Here is a 20,444-nt window from a genome sequence, read left to right as displayed (position 1 = left end):
GACAGTCCGAGAGTGTGAGAGACACCGCCCGAGAGTGTGAGAGACACCGCCCGAGAGTGTGAGAGACACAGCCTGAGAGTGTGAGAGACAGCCCGAGAGTGTGAGAGACAGCCCGAGAGTGTGAGAGACACAGCCCGGGAGTGTGAGAGATAGCTCGGGAGTTTGAGAGACAGCCCGGGAGTGTGAGAGACAGCCCGGGAGTGTGAGACAGCCCGGGTGTGTGAGAGACAGCCCGGGAGTGTGAGAGACAGCCCGGGAGTGTGAGAGACAGCCCGGGAGTGTGAGACAGCCCAGGAGTGTGAGAGTGTGACGGTCGTGAGGATTTGGCCCGGGATAAAAGGGGTTACACCCCAATTGGCCACCCTCTACCCTCACCTGGGAAACCAGGGGTTAACTGGGCTGAGGTCCAGAAATGTGATTTAACCCTTGTTATAACATGAAAATGTATATTCCCCGGTTCCCATGTTTTATTGTTATGCCAGTGTCTGCACCACACACACTGGGGCTTAAGGGGTTAATAAGCTACAGTTTAAGAAAATACAACTGTATTGTGTCTTTTCAGAAAATCTTGACTTCAAAAGGCTTCATTGAAGTTGAATGTGAAAAGCAGAAGGGTTTTTTGGTGCACAGTATGTTAATATCTAATTTGCAGGCCAAGGGGATATTGCTAGGAAACAGCCCTGATCTAAGGCCCAGCCACTACCTGTTTGCAGGAAGCTAGAGTGGGGGGTGAGCGTTATAACTCACACTTACAAACGCCTCTGCTTCAAGAGGTCTGGGGCATTGAGTGTGTAATCTTAAACCAGGTGACAAATGTCCCCTACCCAGGGGTCCCTGCTTCAAAGGATTTATTGATGGGGGCAAGGGGTGCGGCTACCCAAGGAGAAAATCAGAATGGGTGACCTTATTAAATATAAGAATATTATGAGATGTCCTTGGCTGAACGTGCTAAGAGTTACATAGGTGTATTCGTGGGACTTAGCCCCAACTAATGATTCTAAACACTTGATATCTAACAGATACTAAGAGGCAGATATTAATATCTCTCTTAATTTTAGTACTACATGGTAATATTTAGTCTCATTGGGAGCGTCAGGTGTGACGGAATGTATTAATATGTCTCGTGTGCCAGTAAGTACTGCTGAACTGAAGTTATAAAGTTATTTACAGTATATATGGAATTTTGGTTTTGTTCTGGAAACTGCAGACCATCTGTTATGATAATGAGCAGGAAGGACATCTTGCTAGAATTTACATAGCCTGGTGATCAAAGGCTAAATTGCCTAATTGTTTATGCTTAGCCCAGGGACCAAAGGAACTGAGTGTTTTTGTAAGTGTGATACTTCACACGAAACAATGGAAGTCAAAACTTCAAAGACTTTTGCTAGCCTTTTCGGCATCTGGGGTTAAGAGATGAGTTTGACATGGTATTTAAGTCAGAGTCAACCCTTACTCAAATGTCTTCATGCAAAGTCTTCATGTCTGCATGTCTTCATGCCTGTGTCTTCATGCATGAGTCTTCATTCATGGGCTGCATGTATTGCTGTGATGCCAACTGAAATATGGAAGAAGTGGCCCATCCTGTATCCTGATGGCTTTCTTGTCATAATCTTTAAGTAAGTGTCTATATTTTGCCTGTTATTTGTATAATCTGTTGTGTTCACCTTTATCAAGGAATAAATTATATTTTATCATATCTAAGTCTCGTCCCAGTTCAACCCAGTTATATTTATATATATTTATATATTTTTGGTGTATTATTAATAGCCTGTCACAAAGCTGCCGTCACAGTGAGACAGCCCGAGAGTGTGAGAGACAGCCCGTGAGTGTGAGAGACAGCCCGGGAGTGTGAGAGACAGCCCGGGATTGTGAGAGACAGCCCGGGAGTGTGAGAGACAGCCCGGGAGTGTGAGACAGCCCGGGAGTGTGAGAGACAGCCCGGGAGTGTGAGAGACAGCCCGGGAGTGTGAGAGACAGCCCGGGAGTGTGAGAGACAGCCTTGGAGTGTGAGACAGCCCGGGAGTGTGAGAGACAGCCCGAGAGTGTGAGAGACAGCCCGGGAGTGTGAGAGACAGCCCGGGAGTGTGAGAGACAGCCTTGGAGTGTGAGACAGCCCGGGAGTGTGAGAGACAGCCCGAGAGTGTGAGAGACAGCCCGAGAGTGTGAGAGACAGCCCGGGAGTGTGAGAGACACAGCCTGAGAGTGTGAGAGACACAGCCTGAGAGTGTGAGAGACACATCCTGAGAGTGTGAGAGACACAGCCTGAGAGTGTGAGAGACACAGCCTGAGAGTGTGAGAGACACAACCTGAGAGTGTGAGACACAGCCTGAGAGTGTGAGAGACACAGCCTGAGTGTGAGAGACACAGCCTGAGAGTGTGAGAGACACAGCCAAAGAGTGTGAGAGACACAGCCTGAGAGTGTGAGAGACACAGCCTGAGAGTGTGAGAGACACAGCCTGAGAGTGTGAGAGACAGCCTGAGAGTGTGAGAGACACAGCCTGAGAGTGTGAGAGACACAGCCTGAGAGTGGGAGAGACACAGCCTGAGAGTGTGAGAGACACAGCCTGAGAGTGTGAGAGACACAGCCTGAGAGTGTGAGAGACACAGCCGGAGTGTAACGGATCGGGGGACTCGCTCTTCCCAGCGTGTCCCCGTCACCTTGCATCCTCCGCCAGCTAACCTCTCCGTTCCCTTGCTTCCCCAATCCCTGCCTCATTCACCTGCGGCGCGGTCTGCACGCTCCGTCTCACGGTCTGCGGTCCCCTCACTATGCGCGCATGTTCCCGGTCCCTAGTCTCCTGTCGGGGGACCCGCGCCCCGCGGCGTGCCTCCATCATCCCAGCCCGTTCCCTACCTGCTTCCTCCGCTCCCCTTTCCTCTCTGACTCCCCTGCCAAACACCTCCTCCGCGATGCTTCCCCCACGCTCTGGTGCTCGCAAGATGCGCGCGCGTAACAGTGTTACAGAGGGCGCGCTCCCGCTCTACTTACCAACCCTCCCCAGGCACTGGCTCCGCCCCCCGTAGGTTGCAAGCTATTTCCCTAGATTACTTCCCTGTCTCCTCCCCTGCTCTTACTGACCTATCCCTGCAAGCTCCCAGACAAACCCCTGCTCCTCCCCTTCCTGCTAGTGGTCCTCCTTCCTATATAACCCCAGTCTGTCCTCTCATTCCTTGCTCTGCATAGCTTTCCTGTAGCTCCTGTGTATGCAGTGTCTATGCCCAGCTCCCTTGTCTGTTTCAGCCCTGGTTCCTGTCCCTGCCCCTGTTTGGATTCCTTTGGTTTGAACTTGAACTCTGCTTTGGACTTTGACTACGCTGCCTTCTCCTGCCCTTGAACACTGACTTTCGGGCATCACTACGCTGCTCTCTCCAGCCCCTGGACTCTGGCTCTTGGACATCACCTTCCGACTTCTGGCACCCCGGACTCAGCAAGTATAACGTTAACCCTTACTCAACAGGCCCGGCAACGCAACTACCACACTCCGGGCACGCCCTCACTGCTGTGGGTGCGTGTTATACCCTTACCCACCTCAGTACTGGGGACTGGCCAGGTCTGCGGGCATACAGGCGTTACATTATGCAGAGCCCAACAAATGCAGACCCCCTGAGGTGGGCCAAGGTTTCTCCATGGAACACTGGCAATTCCTAAGAAATCAACTCACTGATAAACTTTCTACCTTATCTCTCCAGGAATCTCCTGTGACACCACCTACTCCGGCCCCTATGCCTCCAAGCAATCCGGGACCACGTATTCCACCCACCAACCGGTATGACGGGGACCCTCCCGCTTGTCGAGGATTCTTGAATCAGTGCGAGGTCCAATTCGAAATGTCCCCGTCCCACTTCCCTACTGGTCGTTTCAAGGTGGCCTACGTCTATGCCCTACTCACTGGCGACGCCCTCGCTTGGGCTTCTCCCCTCTGGGAACACAAATCAGATGTAACCCAAGATTATCTCAAATTCCGCCATGAGTTCCAACTAGTGTTTGACACACCGGCGTGTAGGGAGACCGCTGCTTTTTCTTTATTCCATCTCTCCCAGGCTCGCAGGTCAGCTGCAAGGTACGAGGTGGAGTTCCGCACCATCGCTGCCGAAACCCAGTGGAACGATGAAGCTCTCACTGCGGCATACTGGCATGGTTTTTCCGAATCTCTCAAAGATGACCTTGCAGCTCACGCCTGGCCTTCATCTCTCGAGGAACTCATCGCTCTCAGTATCCGGATGGATCAACGCACTCAGGAAAGACGCCACGAGCGTCATCGCTCTCGTTCTTTCTCCTCCACTGGCTTTCCCTGCGTTGGACGCCCCCGAACCGATGCAAATCGGTAACCAACAGCTTCGGCCCGCTGAGAAAGCACGACGCCGGGAGGAAGGTCTCTGCTATTATTGCAGTTCTCCCGAACACCAACTTCGTTACTGCCGCTTGAAAACGGGAACGCCCAGTAAAGGTAGAGGGGCTTCTACTGGGTACTATTTCTCCTTGCCCCTCTCTCCCTAAGGAACTACCGAAGAAGATACTTCTCCCCATAACCCTTGTGGGTCCTGATATCCAAATAGAAGTTGAAGCATTCATCGACTCCGGGTCTGGTGGCAACTTCCTTGATCATGCCTTCGCCTGTAACAACCAAATTCCGCTAGTCAAGAAAAAGTCACCCATCGGCCTCGAGGCCATTGACGGTTGACCGCTTCAACCACCCTTCATCATTTGGGAATCTATTCCACTTACCCTGACCACCGCAGATGGTCATACCGAGGTAATGGTCTTCGATGTTTTCCATTCCCCTACTGCCCAGGTTATTCTAAGATTGCCGTGGCTGCAGCTTCACAACTCGCGTATTGATTGGACCAATGTTTTGCTGATTCAATGGGCTGATTCCTCAGAGAAGACGGATTCTCCTTCTGTTGCCGTCCTCGCTGGCCTCGACACCACCTCATCTTCTCACTCTGCATTGCCGGAGGTATACCATGAATACTTAGATGTCCTCATCGCCCTTATGACTGTCCCATTGATTTAATTCCTGGAACCATTCTCCCCCAATCTAAGTCTTTTCCCTTATCTGTGCCCGAGACGGAAGCGATGACAGCATATATCCAGGAAAATCTTCCGGAATTCTACCTCCCCCGCTGGGGTAGGCTTCTTCTTCGTGAAAAAGAAGGATGACTCTTTAAGACCCTGTATCGAATTCTGTGGGCTAAACAAGATTACGGTAAAAAAACGGTACCCCCTTCCTCTGATTTCAGAACTCTTCGACCGTCTACAAGGAGCCTCTATTTTCTCCAAACTCGATTTAAGAGGAGCCTACAATCTAATTCGAAAAAGAGACGGGGACGAATGGAAAACCGCGTTTAACACGCGTTCGGGACATTATGAGTACTTAGTGATGCCATTCGGCCTATGCAATGCCCCTGCTGTTTTCCAAGAATTCATGAACGGTATCTTCCGGGACGTTTTGGGTACGTTCGTCATTGTATATTTGGACAACATCCTCATTTTCTCCAAAAGCTTGGAGGAGCACATTCGCCATACCAAGTTGGTTCTCTCTCGGCTTTGTGCTAATCGCCTCTACGCGAAAATTGAGAAATGTCTGTTCCATCAATCTTCCACAGCCTTCTTAGGCTATATAATTTCTGACAAAGGCTTTACCATGGACCCTGAGAAATTGAAGTCTGTACTCGATTGGCCGTTGCCGAATTCTCTCAAGGCCGTACAGCGCTTCCTTGGCTTTGCTAATTACTATCGGAAATTCATCCGTAACTTTTCTACTATTGCTCTACCCATCACTGCTCTGATCAAAAAAGGTGCTGATCCAACTGTTTGGTCCTCTGAAGCCATCGAAGCCTTCGACTTTCTCAAAAGATATCCAAAGGAACCATCTGTCCACTCAAGGTTGACCCCCACAGCTAGTAGCCAAATAAGATATAAGTGCGGAGCAGGAAAAAAGACCTTTTGAAGATGCAGGGTAAGGGCCACTTGCAGACCCGCTTCCCATGTGGGGCCAGCGGTCGCAATTGCAGCAGCCCACGGATGGAGCTCACACAGCTCACGAGAGTTCGTCCCCTCTGTGTCTCCTGGTCTTGTGATACCTGAAAGTGTAATGATGCACTTCCTGTGCGACCATGATCCAGAGGTAAGCAAAGAAAAAATGATCGATATCAGCGCTGCTCCTTGGGATGACAGACTCACCAGGTAGGTAATAAAATCAATTTATTAAGTCTACATAAAACAGATACGAGAACATAACAAAAAAGACCTCCGCGTTTCGCCCGAAACATGTGGGAGGAGGTCTTTTTTGTTATGTTCTAGTATCTGTTTTAAGTAGACTTAAAATCAATTTATTATTACCTTCCTGTTGTGTCTCTCATCCCAAGGAGCAGCGCTGATATCGATCATTTTTTCTTGACTTTCTCAAAAGAGCCTTTGTGTCCGCTCCTATCCTTCGGCATCTGGATACTTCTCTTCCTTTTACTCTAGAAGTAGACGCCTCGGATGTGGGAGCTGGAGCAGTGCTCTCTCAGAGATCTTACCCACAGGAAAAACTCTATCCGTGTGGATTCTCTTCAAGGAAGTTCTCTTCGGCCGAGAGAAATTATGATGTCGGGAACCGCGAGCTTCTGGCTATCAAATTGGCCCTCCAAGAATGGAGACATCTCCTCGAAGGTACCAAGGAGCCAGTGGCCATCCTCACCGATCACAAAAACTTATTGTACAACGAGGGGGCTCGTCGTTTGGGATCCCGTCAAGCTCAGTGGGCTTTGTTCTTTTCTAGGTTCAATTACACAAATTCTTATATTCCGGGCACCAAGAATATCAAGGCCGACGCTTTATTTCGTCAGTTCTCCACGGAAAACGAATCTAATAATTCCTCAGAGTCGATTCTTCCTGCTAAGTGTATTATTTCCGCCAACAACTTTGATATCTTGGACGAAATCAATAAAGCCCAGGCTCATATTCCTAGGAGATTTAAGGTGCCAGAAGGACGGTTGTACGCTGCCCCGCGTTTTCGTCACAAAATACTTTTATGGGGACATTCGTCTAGAGCTGCTGGTCATCCGGGTTACAAGAGAACTGTAGATCTTATCAAACTGACCTTTTGGTGGCCTAAAATGAATAAGGACATTTTCGACTTCACCAGAGCTTGTCCGGTATGTGCCCAGAGCAAATCCGCCCGACACAAACCTCATGCCTCTTCCTATTCCGGAACAACCTTGGAAACATACAGAGGCGGCACACTTTAATTGAGTGCGGCTAGTTCCGCAAGCCAGGAGATGTCCCGGCTTGCTAGCCGAATCCCCTCGGCGTGACGCGTGGTCACGCGTCATCGGGTGCCTGCGCCCCCTGCACGCATGCCCAGGGCTCCCCGAGGGAGCCCTGGTGTCCCGCGATGTGGGGGATGGCGGTGGGGGGTTCCGGGGGACCCGGCGGACCCGGAGAGGGTAGGGGGAAGCCCCGATCGGAGGGCGCTCCTCCGAGGCTTCGGCGCGCGCCCGGGACACCCCTGCGCGCGCCCGGTTACTGTCGCAGTTGAGACTGGGCAAATGCTCAAATAAACTTGGCCGCGACAGTATCTCCATGACTTTATTGTGGAACTTCCCAATTCTAAAGGGATGAATACGATCCTTGTGGTAGTAGATAGGTTTTCCAAGCATACACACTTTATACCCCTCAAGGGCCTTCCTAATTCAGCTACTTTTGCCGACATTTTTTCTAAGGAAATTTTCAGGTTACACGGTATACCTATTTCGATTGTTTCTGACAGAGGTACTCAATTCATCTCTAAATTCTGGCGAGCTTTTTCTCAAAAACTTGGCATTTCGCTTCTATTTTCCTCGGGTTATCACCCACAAACCAACGGTCAGATGGAGAGAATGAATCAGACGCTGGAACAGTATCTCAGATTCTTCGTGTCTGAATCTCAAGACAATTGGGTGGACCTATTACCCTGGGCTGAGTTTGCTATTAACTCATTAAAAAACGAATCCACGCAAGAGACGTCTTTTTTCATTAACTATGGATTCCATCCCAGCAGTCTTACCCTCTCCTCCCTCCCCTCTGGTGTTCCCGCAGCAGATTCTCACATATACAGTCTTCAAAATTCTTGGAAAGGGATCATAAAAGCTTTGCAAGGTTCTGTTCAAAGACAAAAGACGCAAGCGGATCGGCGACATCAAGTGGGACCAGAATTCAAACCCGGAGACAGAGTTTGGCTATCCTCCAAGAATATCAAACTCAAGTCGCCCTCCCAGAGATTGGCCCCAAGATTCTTAGGTCCTTTCAAGGTCCTCGAAAGGATCAACCTGGTCGCATACCGACTTGCACTTCCTCCTACCATGAAGATCCCTTCTGTATTCCACGTGTCTCTACTTAAACCATTGATCCAGAACGTCCATTTTCCGGACCGCCCTCGGAGGCCTAATCCTGTCGTCATACAAGGATAACAAGAATTTGAAGTCCAGTCCATACTCGATTCTCATTGGTCCAGGGGCAGACTTCAGTTCCTTGTACACTGGTAGGGATATGGCCCGGAGGAGCGCTCCTGGATACCATCCCATCACGTTCATGCCCCAACACTCCTCAGACAGTTCCGTCGGAAGTTTCCTCATAAACCTTGGGAGGATCGTCCGGAGTCCGATCCTCAAGGGGGGGATACCGTAATGGATCGGGGAGTGTGAGAGACACAGCTGAGAGTGTGAGAGACACAGCTGAGAGTGTGAGAGACACAGCTGAGAGTGTGAGAGACACAACCTGAGAGTGTGAGAGACTGTGACACAGTGAAGTCAACTCCTATCAGTTACGCCTGGGAGACATATGTCTGAGTGCTTCATCCAGCACTCATAAGGGTTAACTCAGGTGGACGTTAGGTAGTCAGGATGTAATCTGACACCTGAGAGCCAGCAAGGTAGAAAAGGATGTTGTTACTAGCAGTAGCTGGCTCTCTCAGACCAGAGCACATGGATATCTGTGCTGCTAGACAGACGGATACAGCACACTACTTACTGCAGCCAAAGTAAGATTTGTTTCATTTGTTTCATGACTGCTTAAAAGACTCTGAAGGTTTGGTTATGGTTTAGCCAGCCAGCCTGCTAGATAGGTCTGCTGTGTTAGTTAGTTTTTCTCCCAACATGGAGCAGGATTTATTTGTTTAAAGGGACAGTGTACCCGCATGTTATCTTGTAATGGAGAAATAAAGCCATTGAACGTTTTTCATTATCCGGAAACTACACGTGTGGACTGTTCCCTGACCTCGGCTACAGGCCGTCCTGCCACAAGTGGTGTCAGAAGTGGGAAGTCGGACGGCCCCTGTATCTGAAGAGCCACACAGAAAAGAAAAAAAAATGGAGACAATTTTTTCTCAGTTCCTTGAGCAACAGCTCCAGCTAGCAGAAAAAAAAGCTGAGCGACAAGCCCAGCTAGATGAGCAACAGGCCCGGCGAGAGAAAAAGCTACTCCAATTGCTGGCCGAAGGCCCAGCCCCAGGCAGACCAGGGGTTCCAAATAACCCACCGGTGATGCTGCCTAAAATGAAGCCAACCGAAGACCCAGAGGCATTTCTCCTCACTTTTGAAAGGGTTGCCACGGCCCACGGCTGGACAGTTGATCGCTGGGTAACGACTCTGGCTCCACTCCTCATAGGGGAAGCTCAAGCAGCCTACCAGGCTCTTCCAGCGGACGAGGCCATGGACTATCAGAAACTAAAGGCTGCTATTCTGGATCACCTAGGCCTCACGCCAGAGACCTACCGACAGCGGTTCCGGACAGTCAAATATACAAACAGAGACAGAACCCGGGTCGTAGCCCACCGCTTAGTAGACTTATGTACCAGGTGGATACAACCGGGAAAACATGACAAGGCAGAGATCCTTGAACAGTTTGTGCTCGAGCAGTTCCTACAGATACTGCCCCCCTCCTCCCGCTCCTGGGTAAAAAGACACGCTGCATTTTCCCTGGATTCAGCGGTCCGCTTGGTGGAAAACTTCCTGGGCGACGACACCCAACAGGATAGCTGGGAACGGCCGGTGCAAACACCAGTTGCTTCCGGTGATGCTAGAGGCAGGAGAGCAGACAATCGAGGGGTCTACAACCCGCCAGCTCGGGAGATCCAGTCAACCCGATCGGAAGACCCTTTCCCATATCGGAGGGTTCCTAGTACAAACTCCCGCAGAGATGCCCGTCCCGGGTCCGAGGCCACTGGATCACTCAAGGGAGGCCGCCACCCACAGTATTCCCCGAGAACCTGGACTCCTGTCACCCACCCGGTGGAGAGGATAACCCCACCAACCAGAAGGGAGGATCCCATCCAACAGCGGAGAGGTCCAAACACCGAGCCCCGTCGAGAGCTTCCGCTGACGACCGAGGTTGCGGACTCAGGAGATGATGAGATGGACTGTTCATATGGCAGAGCCACTGCCACAGCTTGTCTCCGAGGGGACCACAATCCGTGGTTAGTCCCAGCATCTCTGGAGGGGACAAAAGTAAACGCCATGCTGGACTCGGGCTCTGGAAAAACCCTGATCCTAGAGGGCCTAATTCCAAGCAATAGACTATCTTATGACTCTCCTTGGAATATCGAGTGTATCCATGGGGATACAAAGAGATACCCGACGGCGAACGTTACACTGCGTATCCAGGATCAAGAGGCTAGCCTACTAGTGGGAGTTGCTCCCTGGCTACCTGCTCCTGTTCTACTTGGCCGAGACTGGCCCTACCTCGAAACATTGTTGGCTCCTACTCCTACGGAGCCTACTTCTCTGGTACCGGAGAAGCCCGGAGACTTGTTCCCTTTTTCCCCAGAGATTTTTCCCCGTAGACACCATGTCTCAAAGACACGTAAACAGAGACGTGCGGAAAAAGAGGACTGGTTAAGAAAGGCTGGGACTCTTGGTAACATTAGTCAGCCCAAAGGACTGCAGGTCATGGCCGGGGATGACCAGGGTGGGGAACAGATAGATATGGGAATTTTGCCAGACCTGGATCTTCCTGACTACTGTCAGAGGCAGAGGGAGGACCCAGCTCTGGCTAGACAATATGAGAAGGTGGTACAGGTCAATAACAAGATAATGGATGAACAGGGTGTAAAAGTGTTCCCACATTTTGAACTGTTGAATGACATCCTATATCGTGTGAATAAGGTTACACAAACAGGGGAGTTCATTCGACAGATGCTAGTCCCTAAAGGGTTAATTAAAACAGTGTTCACCCTAGCCCATACTCTCCCAGGGGGTGGTCATTTGGCCAGAGATAAGACCACGGACCGCATCTCGTCCCGGTTTTACTGGCCAGGCATACATGGTGACATCATGAAACTATGTGAGACATGTCCTGAATGCCAGTTAACTAGCCAAAAAGGGCAGAAGCCGGCTCCCTTGATTCTTCTGCCCTTGGTAGCCGTCCCATTCGGGAGAATTGGGGTAGATCTGGTCAGACCTTTAGAACCCTCTGCGAAGGGACATAAATTTATACTCGTTGTTGTAGATTATGCCACCAGGTATCCTGAGGCCTTCCCTTTTAGCCACTGCTAAACAGGTTGCTCACAGGCTGTTAGAACTGTTTTCTAGGGTAGGACTTCCCCAAGTAATGTTAACTGACCAGGGAACAAATTTCATGGCAAAGTTAATGCAGGATGTCCTGAAGTTATTGGAGGTAAAATCCGTCAGGACCTCAGTCTACCATCCTCAGACAGATGGATTGGTAGAGAGGTTTAACCGTACTTTAAAAACCATGCTTAGGAAGTTTGTGGACACTGAAAAGCGAGCTTGGGATGAACTTCTCCCTTTCCTGTTGTTTGCGGTACGAGAAGTTCCCCAATCATCCACAGGCTTCTCCCCGTTTGAGCACCTATATGGACGCCAACCTCGGAGTATTCTCGACCTACTGAAGGAATCCTGGGAGGAGGAGCCTTCCCCCTCCAAGAATACCCTTCAGTATGTCATAGACCTTAGAAACCGCCTAGACATGATAGGTCGGTTTGCTAAGGAAAACCTCAAATCTGCCCAAGAACGTCAAGAGAGGCAGTACAACCAAAATGCTCGCTTGAGGTTCTTCCAACCTGGGGACCAAGTGATGCTACTACTACCGACATCAGAGAGTAAACTGGTGCGAAGTGGCAGGATCCTTTCCAAGTTCTCCGCCGCACCGGGGAGGTGAACTATGAGATCTCTCAACCAGGGTCCAGGAAGGGTAAACAAATCTACCACGTGAACCTCCTGAAACCCTGGAAAACGATGAGATCGCTGTTCATTCACCCTCGGGAAGGAGAGACGGATTTGGGTTCACAGCTTCCAAAGGGTAGTACGTACAATGACCATCAGGTTCCCATGGGAGGGCAGTTAACAACGGAACAAAGGTCAGACCTACTTGATGTATGTGACCAGTTCCCAAATGTTTTTTCTGAGCTGCCAGGGCAGACTGATTTAGTGTCCCATAGGATTGAGACAGAACCTGGCGTAAAAGTTTAGTCCCGTCCCTATAGATTGCCAGAGGGCCGAAAAGACCTGGTAGAAGGGAGAAATAGACATGTTGGAATTGGGCGTGATCGAGGAGTCCCACAGCGAATGGTGTAGCCCTATCGTGTTGGTCCCTAAACCAGATGGGAAGGTGAGGTTTTGCGTCGATCTGCGAAAGGTAAATGCTGTATCCAGATTTGATGCATATCCAATGCCTAGGGTGGATGAATTGCTTGACTCGCTTGGTAAAGCAGAGTATATCTCCACCCTAGATTTCACAAAAGTAAATATTGGCAGATACCTCTAGCGGAAGAATCCAAATGCAAAACTGCCTTCGCCACCCCTCTCGGTTTATACCAATTCGTCACTATGCCATTTGGGTTACATGGGGCTCCAGCCACGTTCCAAAGGTTAATGGACAAGGTACTACGACCCCATAGGGCATATGCCGCGGCCTACTTGGATGACATTGTCATCTATAGCAGACACTGGCAGTCGCATATAAAAAGGTTAAGGGCAGTCCTAACATCCTTAAGAGAAGCAGGGCTCACTGCAAATCAAAAAAATGTGCCCTGGGTAAATCCACTACAAAGTACTTGGGCTATGCCGTTGGGGGAGGGATAGTAAGGCCACTAGCTAGCAAGGTGGCCGCCATAAAGGAAGTCCCCACCCCACAGACAAAGACACAGGTCCGCGCCCTTTTGGGGTTAGCAGGATATTACAGGCGGTTTATCCCCAATTTTTCAGAAATTTCTGCACCCCTAACAGATCTGACAAAAAAGAGTGCCCCGACCCAAGTTAAATGGTCTTGGGAGTGCCAAGACGCCTTTGACATGCTTAAAAAGTGCCTGTCAGAGGGCCCCGCTCTTCGGAGCCCAGATTTTAAAGAGCGCTTCATCATCCAGACGGATGTCTCAGAGGTAGGACTGGGAGCAGTGCTGTCCCAGCAATTTGATGGTGTTGAACATCCCATACTGTTCATCAGCCGGAAGCTGTTCCCAAGGGAAGTGAGGTATTCCGTCATTGAGAAGGAGTGCCTCGCGGTAAAATGGGCAATTGAGGCCTTGAGACATTATGTAGCCGGAGTACACTTCACCCTGGTCACTGACCATGAGCCCTTGAAGTGGTTAAACACCATGAAGGACACAAACTCAAGGTTGACCAGGTGGTATATGGCCCTCCAACCCTTCTCTTTTGACATTCAGCATAGACCCGGAAAGGACCATGGAAATGCTGATTTTTTGTCAAGAGAAGGAGTGGAGGGTCGGGCTTCAGCCGTGTGGGACACTAGCCACACACAAACAGGGGAGGTATGTGACAGAGTGAAGTCAACTCCTATCAGTTACGCCTGGGAGACATATGTCATCCAGCACTCATAAGGGTTAACTCAGGTGGAAGTTAGGTAGTCAGGATGTAATCTGACACCTGAGAGCCAGCAAGGTAGAAAAGGATGTTGTTACTAGCAGTAGCTGGCTCTCTCAGACCAGAGCACATGGATATCTGTGCTGCTAGACAGACGGATACAGCACACTACTTACTGCAGCCAAAGTAAGATTTGTTTCGTTTGTTTCATGACTGCTTAAAAGACTCTGAAGGTTTGGTTATGGTTTAGCCAGCCAGCCTGCTAGATAGGTCTGCTGTGTTAGTTAGTTTTTCTCCCAACATGGAGCAGGATTTATTTGTTTAAAGGGACAGTGTACCCGCATGTTATGTTGTAATGGAGAAATAAAGCCATTGAACGTTTTTCATTATCCTGAAACTACACGTGTGGACTGTTCCCTGACCTCGGCTACAGGCCGTCCTGCCACAGAGACACAGCCTGAGAGTGTGAGAGACACAGCCTGAGAGTGTGAGAGACACAGCCTGAGAGTGTGAGAGACACAGCCCGAGAGTGTGAGAGACACAACCTGAGAGTGTGAGAGACACAGCCTGAGTGTGTGAGAGACACAGCCTGAGAGTGTGAGAGACACAGCCCGAGAGTGTGAGAGACACAGCCTGAGAGTGTGAGAGACACAGCCCGAGAGTGAGAGACACAGCCTGAGAGTGTGAGAGACGCAGCCCGAGAGTGTGAGAGACACAGCCTGAGAGTGTGAGAGACACAGCCCGAGAGTGAGAGACACAGCCCGAGAGTGTGAGAGACGCAGCCCGAGAGTGTGAGAGACGCAGCCCGGGAGTGTGAGAGACGCAGCCCGGGAGTGTGAGAGACGCAGCCCGGGAGTGTGAGAGACACAGCCCAAGAGCATGAGAGACAGCCCAAGAGCGTGAGAGACAGCCCAAGAGCGTGAGAGATAGCCCAAGAGCGTGAGAGACATCCCAAGAGCGTGAGAGATAGCCCAAGAGCGTGAGAGATACATTTTTAGAGTGAGAAAGAAACATCCCGAGAGTGTAAAAGACATTGCAGAGTGTGAGAGAGACACAGCGGATGTGTGCGCGTGTGCATGTGCGTGTGTGTAAGGTATGAGCAGCGAGTGTGAGCAGGGCCGCCAACAGGGGGGGCACAAAGGGCACTGGCGTCCCGGGCCCCGGTGGCCAGTTATTTAAATAAATGTAAAAAAAATAAAGTAAAAAAAAATGGCGGCGATTACCCCGCGGTCCCGGTGTGCTAAGCAGGGCCCGCTCTCACCCCCCCCCCCCTCCGCTCCCAACGCGCATGCGCAGGGCAAGAAGGGCCAGCTCACCCCCGCCCCCCCCCCCACGACTGAGGGGGAAGTACCTGCTCCTCTTCTGCGGCCTGCTCCCCCCCCCCCCGCTCCCAACGTGGGACGGAGGGGGAAGTACCTCCTCCTGCGGCCTGCTTCCCCCCCCCCGGGCCAGCTTCCCGCGTGCCCCCCAAGTCCACCTCCCACGCCCCCCCCAAGCCCACCTCCCGTGCCCCCCCCCGAGCCAACCTCCCATGCCACCCCCCCCAAGCCCACCTCCGCGCCCCCTCAGCCAAGCCCACCTCCTGTCCTGGGCAGCTGCCGCGGGGATATAGGGGGCAGGAGGGGGAAGCGTCTGGCAGCAAGCTGCGCCCACCCGGTCAAGGTAAGTCACCCCACCCAGTCACTGTCACCCACTGTCACTGTCACCCACTGTCACTGTCACCCACTGTCACTGACACCCACTGTCACTGACACCCACTGTCACCCACCCAGTCACTATCACCCAGTCACTGTCACCCACCCAGTCACTGTCACCCTGTCACTGTCTCCCACCCACCCAGTCTCTGTCTCCCACCCCGTCAGTCACAGTCCCCCACCCAGTTACTGTCACCCAGACACCCAGTCACTCTCACCCACCCAGTCACTGTCACCCAGTCACTGTCACCCAGTCACTGTCATCAACCCAGTCACTGTCACCCAGTCACTGTCATCCACCCAGTCACTGTCACCCAATCACTGTCATCTACCCAGTCACTGTCACCCAGTCACTGTCTCCCACCCAGTCACTGTCTCCCACCCAGTCACTGTCTCCCACCCAGTCACTGTCTCCCACCCAGTCACTGTCACCCACCCAGTCACTCTCTCCCACCCACCCAGTCACAGTCTCCCACCCAGTCACTCTCACCCACCCAGTCACTGTCACCCAGTCACTGTCTCCCACCCACCCAGTAACTGTCTCCCACCCAGTCACTGTCTCCCACCCAGTCACTGTCTCCCACCCAGTCACTGTCTCCCACCCACCCAGTCACTGTCAAGTCACTGTCTCCCACCCACCCAGTCACTGCCACCCACCCACCGTCATTCAAACACCCACCCACCGTCATTCACTCACCCACCCACCGTCATTCACCCACCCACTGTCATTCATTCACCCGCCCACCCACCAACCAACCCACCCACTGTCATTCATTCATTCACCCACCCACTGTCATTCTAAACCCACCCACCCACTGTCATTCTAAACCCACCCACCCACCATCATTCACCCACCCACCGTCATTCACCCACCCACTGTCATTCACCCACGCACCCACCGTCATTCACCCACCCACCGTCATTCACCCATCCACCGTCCTTCACCCACCCACCGTCATTCACCCATCCACCGTCATTCACCCACCCACCGTCATTCACCCACCCACCCACTGTCATTCACCCACCCACCCACTGTCATTCACCCACCCACCCACTGTCATTCACCCACCCACTCACTGTCATTCACCCACCCACCCACTGTCATTCACCCACCCACCCACTGTCATTCACCCACCCACCGTCATTCAACTGTATATTCACCCATTGTCATTCACCCAACTGTCATTCTACTGTCATTCATTCACCTAACCAGTCACTGTCATTCACCCACCCATTCACTGTCATTCACCCACCCAGGCATCCACCCACTCACTCACCCACACATCCACCCACTCACCCACCCACTCACCCACCCAGACAGGCAGTCACACGTCTTTTGTTGAAAATATAAAAGTAAACAGGTTGCATTGTGATGTTTTTTTCTGTATCACAATAAGAAAACAGTTAAGTAAAAGTTGCGCGCTAAAAGATATTTTTTCGTGGTAGTTGCGCTATGGGTTCAGAGAGGGGGAGGAAGTGCGCTATGGGTTTTGGGGGGGCCCTGCTCCTTTCATTTGTCCCGGGCCCCATGATTTCTGTTGGCGGCCCTGAGTGTGAGAGACAGCCCAGGAGTGTGAGAGAACCTGAGAGTGTGCGACACAGCCCGAGAGTGTGCGAAAGCCAGAGTTTGAGAGAGACACAGCCCAAGAACGTGTGTGTAACGTACAGGTCAGCGAGGGTGACAGACAGCCTGAGACATGTACAGAGCAGTAAGTGTGTAACGTACAGAGCAGCGAGTGTGTAACATACAGAGCAGCGAGTGTGTAACGCTCAGAGCAGCGAGTGTGTAAGGCCTCGGACACGCTTACCGCTGGCGTGCTGAGGCGCGCTGAGGCTCAGGGAAAGCGGGTGCTTTCCCTGGCCTTGCGGTTGCTTACCGCACGCGCTCTCAGCAGGCCATCAGGGGGCGGTCCGGGGGCGGGCGCGTCACTGGCCGGGAGCGGGCCAGTGACGTCACGGAGCTGGTTCGCCCTCATTGGGCGAACCGCTCACGTGACCGGCCTGTCTCGCCGGCAAGCGGGGGAATTTTAAATTCCCCTAAGACCTGCGCTTCCGCAAGCGCGCGGAAGCACAGGTGAGCCCCTACTAAAGCCGCTCTAATTGCGGCTGTAGGGGCTCAGTGCTGAGCGGGAGCGCGCGTCAGCACGCTTCCGCCAGCAAGCTGGCAACATGGACAAGGCCTAACATACAGAGCAGTGAGTGTGTAACATACAGAGTAGCAAGTGTGTAACGTACAGAGTAGCAAGTGTGTAACGTACAGATCAGCAAATGTGCAATGTACAGAGCAGCGAGTGTGTAATGTAAAGGGCAGCAAGTGTGTAACGTACAGAGCAGCGAGTGTGTAACTTAGAGCAGCAAGGGTGTAGCGTACAGAGCAGCGAGTGTGTAACTTAGAGCAGCAAGTGTGTAACGTACAGAGCAGCGAGTGTGTAACGTACAGAGCAGCGAGTGTGTAACATACAGATCAGCAAGTGTGTAACGTACAGATCAGCAAATGTGCAATGTACAAAGCAGTGAGTGTGTAACATACAGATCAGCAAGTGTGTAACGTACAGATCAGCAAATGTGCAACGTACAGAGCAGCGAGTGTGTAACTTAGAGCAGCAAGTGTGTAACGTACAGAGCAGCGAGTGTGTAACGTACAGAGCAGCGAGTGTGTAACGAACAGAGCAGCGAGTGTATAACGTGCAGATCGGTGAGAGTGTAATGTACAGAGCAGCATGTGCAGCTTAAAGCAGCAAGTGTGAAATGTACAGAGCAGCGAGTGTGTAACATACAAAGCAGCGAGTGTGTAACTTAGAGCAGCGAGTGTGTAACTTAGAGCAGCGAGTGTGTATCGTACAGAGCAGCATGTGTCTAATGTACAGAGCAGTGAGTGTGTAACCAGAGCAGTGCATGTGTAACTTAGAGCAGCAAGTGTGTAACGAACAGAGAAGCGAGTGTGTAACGCACAGAGCAGCAAGTGTGTAATGTACAGAACAGAGAGTGTGTAATGAGAGCAGTGTGTGTGTAATGAGAGCAGTGTGTGTGTAACTTAGAGCAGCAAGTGTGTAACGTACAGAGCAGCGAGTGTGTAACGTACAGAGCAACGTGTGTGTAACGTATGGAGCAGCGAGTTTGTAACGTGCAGATCGGCGAGTGTGTAACGAATGGAGCAGCGAGTGTGTAATGTACAGAGCAGCATGTGCAGCTTAAAGCAGCAAGTGTGAAATGTGCAGAGCAGCGAGTGTGTAACATACAAAGCAGCGAATGTGTAACTTAGAGCAGCGAGTGTGTATCGTACAGAGCAGCGTGTGTGTAATGTACGGAGCAGCGAGTGTGTAACGTACGGAGCAGCGAGTGTGTAACGAGCGGAGCAGCGAGTGTGTAACGTACAGAGCAGCGAGTGTGTAACGCACAGAGCAGCATGTGTGTAATGTACAGAGCAGTGAGTGTGTAATGAGAGCAGTGTGTGTGTAACTTAGAGCAGCAAGTGTGTAACGTACAGAACAAAGTGTGTGTAACGTACGGAGCATCGGGTGTCTATTGTACAGAGCAGCGAGTGTGTAACGTACGGAGCAGCGAGTGTGTAACGTACGGAGCAGCGAGTGTGTAACGTACGGAGCAGTGAGTGTGTAACGTACGGAGCAGCGAGTGTGTAACGTACAGAGCAGCGAGTGTGTAATGTACGGAGCAGCGAGTGTGTAACGTACGGAGCAGCGAGTGTGTAACGTAAAGAGCAGCGAGTGTGTAACGTACGGAGCAGCGAGTGTGTAACGTACGGAGCAGCGAGTGTGTAACGTATGGAGCAGCGAGTGTGTAACATACGGAGCAGCGAGTGTGTAACGTACGGAGCAGCGAGTGTGTAACGTACAGAGCAGCGAGTGTGTAACGTACGGAGCAGCGAGTGTGTAACGTACGGAGCAGCGAGTGTGTAACGTACGGAGCAGCGAGTGTGTAACGTACGGAGCAGCGAGTGTGTAACGTACGGAGCAGCGAGTGTGTAACTTACGGAGCAGCGAGTGTGTAACGTACGGAGCAGCGAGTGTGTAATGTGCAGAGGTCAGTGATACAGGAGATCAGTGTATATGTGGATTTCATGAAGGCCCTGTGGCTAGAGGTCAAGGAGGCGCTGGGGCTAGAGGTCAAGGAGGCCCTGGGGCTAGAGGTCAAGGAGGCCCTGGGGCTAGAGGTCAAGGAGGCCCTGGGGCTAGAGGTCAAGGAGGCCCTGGGGCTAGAGGTCAAGGAGGCCCTGGGGCTAGAGGTCAAGGAGGCCCTGGGGCTAGAGGTCAAGGAGGCGCTGGGGCTAGAGGTCAAGGAGGCCCTGGGGCTAGAGGTCAAGGAGGCCCTGGGGCTAGAGGTCAAGGAGGCCCTGGGGATAGAGGTCAAGGAGGCACTGGGGCTAGAGGTCAAGAAGGCCCTGGGGATAGAGGAAACGAAGGCCCTGGGGCTAGAGGTCAAGAAGGCCCTGGGGCTAGAGGTCAAGAAGTTCCTGAAGTTAGTGGTCGGAATGGCCCTGGGGTCAGAGGTCATTGTATCTCACCAGGGTCATCTTCCTCAGCAAAGGCCACAATGTGGATCCCATCGAGGTCATCCTCCTAGAAGGGAGAAAAAACCCAGGTTCTGGGGGTGATACAGCTGGGTCTGGGGTCTCCTGCTCTCCCCCTGATAGCGTCCCCTTTATCACCTGACCGGCTGCGGACAGCGCCAGAAGGGACAGACACAGGTATAATTACAGTGTTCCCGTCAATAAGAGCAACGGATCTGCTTTGTAACAATACAGAGAGGAAACGTTCCCTTTAGCGGGAATGAAATCCTTTAGGGGGAACGCGCGGGGCGTAGTTACATACTGTGTGTCTGGTTAGAGCGACTGTCTCATTAAGTGACCCCAAAAGTGTAAGGATTGCGGGGGTGGCGTTACTTGTGATCCCGTGCACGGCAGTGCGGGGGTTAATGCGAGGAGACCGC

General features: G+C 51.8%; 1 protein-coding gene across 1 annotated transcript in view; it reads right to left on the bottom strand.

The window, feature by feature from the left end:
- CASQ2 (calsequestrin 2) overlaps nt 1-20,444 on the bottom strand; it is an 87,173-nt gene that overhangs the window by 12,327 nt on the left and 54,402 nt on the right. Inside the window, exon 8 of the mRNA XM_075592976.1 lies at nt 20,020-20,074. Within this exon, the coding sequence (XP_075449091.1) occupies nt 20,020-20,074 (55 nt within the window). The remainder of the gene's footprint in view (nt 1-20,019; nt 20,075-20,444) is intronic.

The sequence above is a fragment of the Ascaphus truei genome, chromosome 3, assembly GCF_040206685.1.
Source record: "Ascaphus truei isolate aAscTru1 chromosome 3, aAscTru1.hap1, whole genome shotgun sequence".
Lineage (NCBI taxonomy): Eukaryota > Metazoa > Chordata > Amphibia > Anura > Ascaphidae > Ascaphus > Ascaphus truei.
This window is presented reverse-complemented; position numbering and strand designations above follow the sequence as displayed.